We start from the raw sequence: 8648 nt of genomic DNA, 5'->3' as shown, positions 1-8648 counted from the left end.
CTTTTTTTTTTTTTTTTTTTTTTTTTGGTGGAAGCGGAACCAATCAATTTTCATTAATTTAGAAAACTAGAATCCAAATACAAAGCATCCACTACTGGCGGAGGATCCTCCTCCATCTAAATAATTTCATTATCAATTAATCTAGCAAATCTAGCCAAAGCATGAGCAACACTATTTGCACTGCACCTAACACAATGAGTTGAAATGGAGCTGAAACTTGTAGCCAAGCACCAGATGTCTTTGTATATTAAACCAAGTCATGAGAGGTCTGGTTGAGCCTGAGAAATTGTCTTCATCACTATAGCATTATCACTTTCCAGAATTATCTCCATGAAGCCCGCATCAATGGCAAACTCAAGCGCTTTACGGCATGCCATCACTTTCACCTCCTCACTTTCTCGCACAGCATCGCCCCTCACAGCTATAGCAGCCATGACTTCGCCCTTTTCATTCCGAATCACAGCCCCATAACCCAAAGTAGCTCCATCATCAAAGCAAGCACCGTCGAAGTTTAGCTTGAATAATGATCCTTGTGGAGGCTGCCATGTCTGCTGCACTGGGACATGAATCGGATTTGGCACCCTCAGATGATCTTATGCATCCATATACTCCCTCAAATGATCTACTGCACGTTGGGCTGACCTTGAAGGATGCTGGAATGCACCTCCATGCATGACCGTGTTCCTTTAATGCCATATCTACCAACAAAAAACCCAGAATAGGTTCCATTCCTCTGATGAAAGCTTCGCCATAAGACTTGTGACCAGTTGCAAGAAATCATTCTGTTCAGTACAAGATTTTTGAAGTCTACCTAAACTCCCAGCCCAAACATCTTGTGCCGCCCCACAACTCCAAAGCACATGTAAAACTGATTCGATCTCCTGCTGGCAGAAACAACATCTCGCAGTCTCCACCACTCTTCTTCGAATGAGATTGTTCTATGTGGGCAAAATATTAAGACAAGCTCTCCAGGAAAAAAATTTGATCTTATTTGGAACATCTGCTTTCCATAGTCATTGCCATAGTGATCCATATGCTCTTTGCTCCGAAGACTCCCCAACATTGAACTCTTCCTTCCTTAATTGCTTCACCACAAAATACCCAGACCGGATCGTATATCTGCCTTTCTTTAAAATGGACCATACCAACACATCTTGTACAGCCCGCCTACTCAAAGGGACTTGAAGAATAGCTTCTGCATCAAACTGGTGGAACATGGCCGTAATTCTTTCTTTATCCCACTGATGATTCTGCCAGTCAACTAAATCAGAGAATTTCCACTCCCAAATCTCCTCCTTCGGCTGGAAAAGAATTTTTTTTGTTGGGTGGTTTGGCAGCCAGCAATCCTTAAGAACACTAATTGAAGCCCCATTACCTATTCTCCAAAAGCATCCCTTCCTCAAAATTGATTGAGCTGCTAACAAACTTTTCCATACATAGGAAATATTTTGGCAATTAGTCGCTTCAAGAAAGTCACACCACGGAAAATATTTAGCTTTAAAATAGCTGTATAACAGAGAGCTTTTATCTTGCAACAACCTCCAACCCTGTTTTGCTAACATGGCTAAATTAAATGATCTTAAATCTGTAAAACCCATTCCGCCCTCTTTCTTTGGCAGCGTTAAAAAACTCCAATTTTTCTAGTGTATTTTCCTTTCCTCCCCAACTTGTCCCCACCAAAATCTATCACTCATAGCGTCCAACTCGTCACATAATTTCCCAGGCAACTGAAAAACCCCCATTGTATACGTGTGGATTGATTGAGCCACTACTTTTATAAGAACCTCCTTGCTAGCCCTAGAAAGAAACTTCCCCTTCCAACCTTGCAGCTTTCTCCAAACCCGTTCCTTTAGGAAAGCAAAAGTCACATATTTTTTTCTTCCTATCAGAGTAGGCAGCCCCAAATAAGTATCAAATTTCTCCACTTCCTTAACCTTTAATTTTTCAATTATCCATGCTTGCTGCTCCACAGACACATTGCTACTGAAATAAGCAGAAGACTTCTCAAGGTTTATGCATTGGCCCAAAGCTTTAGCATATAGCTGTAGGATATCAGAAACCACCTGCACTTCATCTTTATTAGTTTGACAAAAAAATCAAAGAATCATTAGCAAAAAGCAAATTAGTAATAGATGGAGCACTTCTACATAATGCCACTCCATGCAACCTCCCTTCAAGGAAGCCCCACTCCACCCTGTCATAGGCCTTACTAACATCCAGTTTAAGGGCTAAAGCCCCCTTCTTTCCCTTCTTTCTAATATGCATGGCATGCAAAGTCTCATAGGCTACTAGCACATTATTAGTGATAAGGCATCTAGGTACAAAAGCACTCTGGGTAGGGGAAATTAATTGTGGCAAGATCAGTTTCAACCTATTCACTAATACTTTTGAGATAATTTTATATATCACGTTACATAGGCTAATAGGTCTGAAATATGCCATTTTCTCCTGTTTCTTTACTTTAGGAATCAAAACTATATGAGTATAATTAATATCAGGCACCATATGACCAGTATGTAAAAAATCTAACACAGCATCAGTCACCTCGTTACCAACAATATACCAAAATTTTTGATAGAAGAGGGCATTCATACCATCAGGTCCAGGAGCCTTTGTTGGTCCCATCTGGAACAATGCCGCTTTAACTTCTTCACTGCTGTACGACCTGGATAGCACCTCCAACATATCATCAGTCATTCTCTGGTTAATTGCGTTAAAGCATTCCTCCATTCTATCATAAGGGCTTGCATTAAAAATATTCATGAAATAATCAGAAGCCACATCTGCAACCTCCTCCACCCAATCCTTATTAGCATTCTTGATTCCCTCAATAAAATTCCTTCACCTTCATTGGGAAGCCTTGGAGTGAAAAAAATTTAGTATTCCTATCTCCATACTTTAACCATGATACCGGGGACCTTTGACGCCAAAAAATCTCTTGCTTAAGCAATAAGTCATCCAACTGTTTACTCAGTAAAAGAAATTCATTTCTACTTTCCTTGGTCATCTCACTGGCATTCAATAATTCCAGCTTCTTTTGTAATCTTTTAATCTCCTCTGTTTCGAGTTTAGTTTTAGAAGAACCTCACGCATACAAATCAGCCCCACAAATTTGGATTTGGTCCCTCAAACCACTCAAACCCGAGCTACCATGCCCTCCTTTTGTCCACGCCTCAAGCACAGCCTCCTCACAATCATCCCATAACAACCAGCATTCCTTAAATTTGAAACCACTAGGCCCCCTACCCCTAAGCTGCCTATCATTCATGGTTGTCAAAAGAATAGGAATGTGGTCAGAAGCATGGCTGAACAAATGGGAAACTGAACTTGCAGGAAACTTTTCAGTCCATCCTCTATTAGCAGTAGCTCTATCCAACCGTTGTTTTGTATGAGCTGAACCTAGCTGCCTGTTTGTCCAAGTGAACTTATGCCCAATAAAACCCAAATCTGTCAACTCACAATTTTCCAAAGCAACCCGAAAATCCTCCATCTGATTATAGTAAGGTTCATTGACACTCTGTTTCTCCGATGCATGAAGTATAGCATTGAAGTCACCAATGCAACACCAAGGACCTTCAACAAGAGTCCTTAAATGAGATAGAAGTGCCCACGACTTCCTCTTTTCATTTGCCTCCGGCCACCCATAAAACCCTGTAAGATGCCACACAAAACCATCATTTTCCACCACCTTAGCCAAAATATGATTATCAGTAAAATTAATCACATCCAAAGTCACCTCCTCCTTCCAAAGCAAAGCCAACCCTCCACCCGAATTTGGCTTTTTCACTATCAATTTATTTTTAAAAGGTACATCACCACAATTCTTCTCAAAACCACTTCGATCCAACCTTGTTTCCATTAAGAAGCATACATCGGGAGCTTGTTCCCTCACTAATTTGTGAAGGCTTTGAACTGTCCAAAGGTTCCCAAGCCCTTGGTAGTTCCAACTTAAAAGCCTCATTGCTCTCGGTAAGGGTGTTGCAACACCCCTACCGCTTCATTCATTGTAAAGTCATCTCCAACCTTCATTTTTTTCCCATTATTACTGTCCACCTCTACCACCCCATCATCTAACACAGCCAACTTTTGTCTCTTTCCCAAAATGGATTTCGCACCCTCTTTTAACATTCCCACCAGCCCAACATCCATCCAGACTAGTCTAGTCCATGTAGATGGTTTTTTGGTATTACTCAGCCCAACACCCTTATCCATGCTCTGTACGTGAACCTCACATGTTGTTGCTGCCAACTCAGTCCCATTAGGCTGGCATGAAGTTTGTGCACCCAAAAATAAGGAGCACGAATCTCTGTTATCCTTGTCCATGTCCCCAGTCCCATTATTCTCTCTCCTACTCTCACTATCAGCCCAATCCTCCCCCACTGATCCGGTAGCACCACCCACCACCTCCATAACAGGTTTGGTATAGTTTTTGTCTTCCCCATTGCCCGTTGCTCCCATCTCCGACACACTCTGTGAAGCAGATCGTGGCTGTTCACCTTTATTTCCCTCATGCGTGTTATCCTTCCTAACTCCCCTCCTCTGTGGCGATCTCATCCTATCACCCGTTGCTTTCAACCAATCCCCATAGCCACACTCGACCATTGCCCCAGATTTTGTTTTGCTATAGTACTGAGCACAAAACCGTAGTTCATACCTAAGTAGTCCACAGTAATGGCACAGAATAGGCAATCATTCATACTTGAGGTCCACCCAAAATTTCTTCCCGTCCGATCCTGCCAAGAAAGCACCACGACGCATCTCTTTCTCTAACGGAATAGCCACTTTCACCCTCATAAATATATTCTGGCCATTGATGCTACGCTGTTTCTCAACCTCTAAAACCCTACCCAATTGGTTCCCTACCTCCTCCACAACTCAAGCAGTTCTTATCTCAAAGGGCGTCCCCCAGATTTGTACCCATAAGGGTACTAAATCAAATTTGACACTCGTCGCCATCATCCTCGACTTCCATCTAATTAACAGTAACGCTTGGTTATCAAAACTCCATATGCCTCCAGTGTAGACTCTGTTTAACTTAAACTCAAATCTAAACTTAAACTGAAATAAGTTTGTCCCTACTTCAACAACTTGCACTCCATCTTCTAATCTCAATGCTTTTTTGAGTGTCATCAACGCTGCTCTTTTGTTAAAGGATCTGCAAGTCAAAAACTTACCAATAAGACTCAACTCACAGCTCTCTAGTTCTTCTTTTCGACCCTCATCTGATATAGTTGTCTCCTCTTCCTCCACGGTTAACTTCATCTTCTCCAAAGTTTGTGTTACATCATCTGCCATCACTATTGATTCCACAAATAAAAGAAGCAAAAAAACGCAGCCCCTAGGAAACCCTAGGGAGAGAAGTCTCATGAGATACGAGAGAGAAAAGCTCCTAAAAAATAGGAGAGAAATTCCCAGAGTACTTTAGATTAAAGATGCTTGGTTTCTAAATGCTCGTGTAAAGCCCTTAACCATACCAGTTGGACATCCATATTTGAAAATCCTCTCATATATATATTTATTCAGATTACTTAGTCTTTATAATTTGTTGTGTCACTAATGAAAAAAAAATGATTTATATATTTATGTGTTAAAATTTTGAAATCTATTAATTTTATTCACTACAACATTAGTTTTTGAATAAAAGCTTAATATATTGCATTTAGGGAATTGAACCTAACTTTTTTTTTTTTTGGAGTGAAATGTACCTAAGTTTTATCCTAAAGTATTAAATTGCGTTGATGACATCCCATCGAAATTTGATATTGCTTTATTCTTCTTGTGTACTTCTTTGGTTAATTTACTACTTTTTTTTTATGATGCTTATTATTGTTTACTTGTGTGATTGAATATGTCCATATTCCCATTCTACTTCTCTAGTTAATTTATTTAAAAAGAATAGCAAGTTGTATTTTGATAGATACTTATATTGCAATGTTTTCATAAACAATTATTTAATGCAATTTTTTGTTGATAATTTATTAATACTGAAAGGACGTTATTTTGGATTTTCATGAAAAAAAAGAGTTTTGGTTCATATTTTGCCTCGCCTTACTTGATATCTTGGCTCCATTCCTGATCACTTGGCAAGTGTTGATGCCACTATGTGCAATAGCAAAGGTACTACAGGTAGAGATTTTAATTGAGTCTCTAGAATTCGCTTCTTATTGTTAATAGTGAAAGGAAACTTGAAATAAAAAATATGTAAGAAGTTACAAATTAGTGCAGTTCTACTTTCAAGAAAATGGTAGAAGTGAAGACACATTTGACTTGACAACTAGTGTTTGGTGTTGGCCATTGACAATGGATTCTATTGTTGAAGATCGGTAGTGGAAGGGGAAGAAAGGGGAATTTTTGGGTAATAATTGTTCAATAATTGTTTAAAGATTCAATTGGGAAATTATTGTGGTCAATGGTAAGCTTCAAAAAAGTGGCTCTAATTAGGGATGATCAAACCCATTGGGTAATGGGTATCCGACCTTACCCAACCTGAAAGTTTCAGATATTATTTGGTTTTTAATGAGTATTGTACCGCATACAGCCACAAGCCCATTTATCTTGGGCCCAGGCTGAAATAGGACCATAAATATTGTCAGGCCCAGGTCTAGTGTCATGATTGGCTCACTATTCATAAGCTTGGCACGTGAATGCCACCCACGTGTAGGATGGTCGGTAGGTATCCATGTGATGGGTAGAAATGCCTCGGCAGCTCGGGAGTGCCATGGGGAATCACATTGCTGAGCAATATTTTGGAGGCTGACACCAATTCTAATGTCCTTGACACCATTCCCAATGAAGCATATTCCTTGTCAGGAATAATCAATTTAGGCCCCACCCATATGAGTGGAATCAAAGGTAATCATGATTCCCCCACTAACCTTAAGTTATAAATAAAAGAAAGCAAGGAGGTAATGGGGTTGGATACTGGAGAGAGAGAGAGAGAGAACGAACACATGTAGCTTAAGAGAGCTTAAGGAGGGAAAGAGGAAGGCTAGGCTGTGTGAGGCAATTCTTGCTTAAAGCTCGGCTGGGAGCTACCCAAAGTAGGAAACCCATTACCTACTATATAAGTAAATTGTGTGCCCAACCCTAGGTTCGGTCTAATAGGGAAAATTGGGTACGTACAATTGGTGCCGTCTATGAGAATCTCCTACATAGCTATAATTTTGCCAAGGTTCAAGTGAGGAGGATGTTTGAACGGCACTCAGCGAGTTACACCACTAGCGGGTCCGGAGGCTCTTCTCGGGGTTCCAGCTGGTGGGAAAGGAGGTATAAGAGAAATGAGGATCAAAGATGAGAATGAGGTGGGGAACATTTTGGTTCGAGGGAGGGATTGTCCTAGACGTATCTGTCAATGTCGGACGTCTCCGAACACGAGCATTATGATAAGTGGAATTAAGAGCTAGAACGCCTGCATAGTATGGTGAGGGACTTAGAGTTAGAAGTACGAGGAAGGCACCGACAAAGAATTGTGATGACCATGCTGAAGGGTTTGTAAGTGTAGGTGGTAGCATGGGGAAGCATCCCGTCAGTCTGGTTCTCGTGGTTCTAGGGATCGGTCTTGGGATTACGTCGACAGAGACTCGATTTCCCCTAAAGGGTGGAGGCCCCGGAATGCCGTGTTAGGCGCTATGAGCTGGGCATTACGCAGAGCTGCTTAGTCACCATTCTCAGAAGAGATCGAATGAGCACCTATGCCAAGCAGATTCACCAGACCCACATTTATTTCTTATGATGGGAAAACAGACCCGGTTGAACATGTAAGCCATTATATCCATATGATGTTCCTGCATAATCATAATGATGCGTTGATGAGTAGGGTGTTTTCCTCTAGTCTTGGACCCACTGCTTTGGGGCGGTTCAATGGGTTAAGGAAGGGCTCGATTCATAGTTTTGCAGAGTTGATTCAAGAGTTTGGGGTCCGGTTTATGACCTATAGTTGGGTACCACAACCAGTGGACGCGTTGCTGTTTATGAAGATGGAAGCCAGAAAAACCCTTTGGAGTTACACTAGTAGGTATTGGGAATTGTACAATGAGATCGGAGGGGGTAATGAAAAAATCGCAGCAAGCACTTTTAGGCTGGGATTGCCTAAGGACTCTAAATTGCGAGAGTCGTTGACGAGGAGACCTCCAAAGGATATGAGACAACTTATGAGACGAATTGAGGAGTATAAGAAGTTAGAGGATGATCGGCAGCAGAGCAAGGGGAAGGCGCTGGCCGTGACGTAGTATTCAAAAGAGTTCCAACAAAGGGGTTTTCAGCCAAGACCCAAAAGGGATTTAAGGATCCAAGAACCCAGTGCTCGGGTAGGGGAAGTCAACGTGACATTTAAGGAATCTGTGCACAAAATTCTGGACCGAATAAAGAACGAGCCATACTTTCGGAGGCCAAGCAAGATGGGGGGTGACCTATCAAGAAGAAATCAAAATTTGTATTGCACTTATCATTAGGACAAATGACATACCACCGAGCAATGTAAGGTTCTGAAAGATCACCTGGAGCAATTGTTGAAGTCGGGGCATTTAAAGGAGTTTGTTTTGGAACCTAAGGGTCCAAAGATCGGGCAAACTACAAGACCTTGGGGGAACCCTCTCTCACCTCCATTGGGTGTAATAGAAGTCATACATGCCGTTTCAAGGGGTACTTTA

At 41.3% G+C, this 8648-nt stretch overlaps 2 protein-coding genes across 2 annotated transcripts; one reads left to right on the top strand and one right to left on the bottom strand.

Moving 5' to 3' along the window:
• Positions 1-3085: 3085 nt before the first annotated feature.
• On the bottom strand, positions 3086-3961 carry LOC126689960 (uncharacterized). The gene has a single exon (XM_050385109.1). The coding sequence runs from the start codon at positions 3959-3961 to the stop codon at positions 3086-3088; it is 876 nt and encodes a 291-aa protein (XP_050241066.1).
• A 3730-nt stretch (positions 3962-7691) lies between these two features.
• On the top strand, positions 7692-8228 carry LOC126689959 (uncharacterized). The gene has a single exon (XM_050385108.1). The coding sequence runs from the start codon at positions 7692-7694 to the stop codon at positions 8226-8228; it is 537 nt and encodes a 178-aa protein (XP_050241065.1).
• The last annotated feature ends 420 nt before the right edge of the window (positions 8229-8648 follow it).

Source organism: Quercus robur, chromosome 6 (genome assembly GCF_932294415.1).
Source record: "Quercus robur chromosome 6, dhQueRobu3.1, whole genome shotgun sequence".
Classification (NCBI taxonomy): domain Eukaryota; kingdom Viridiplantae; phylum Streptophyta; class Magnoliopsida; order Fagales; family Fagaceae; genus Quercus; species Quercus robur.
The sequence above is the reverse complement of the archived record's forward strand: the minus strand, read 5'-3'. Positions and strand labels throughout refer to the sequence as shown.

Bases quoted from the DNA above. Each gene is read 5' to 3' on its own strand.
- LOC126689960 (XM_050385109.1), bottom strand. From the start codon at position 3,961: ATGAGGCTTTTAAGTTGGAACTACCAAGGGCTTGGGAACCTTTGGACA.
- LOC126689959 (XM_050385108.1), top strand. From the start codon at position 7,692: ATGCCAAGCAGATTCACCAGACCCACATTTATTTCTTATGATGGGAAA.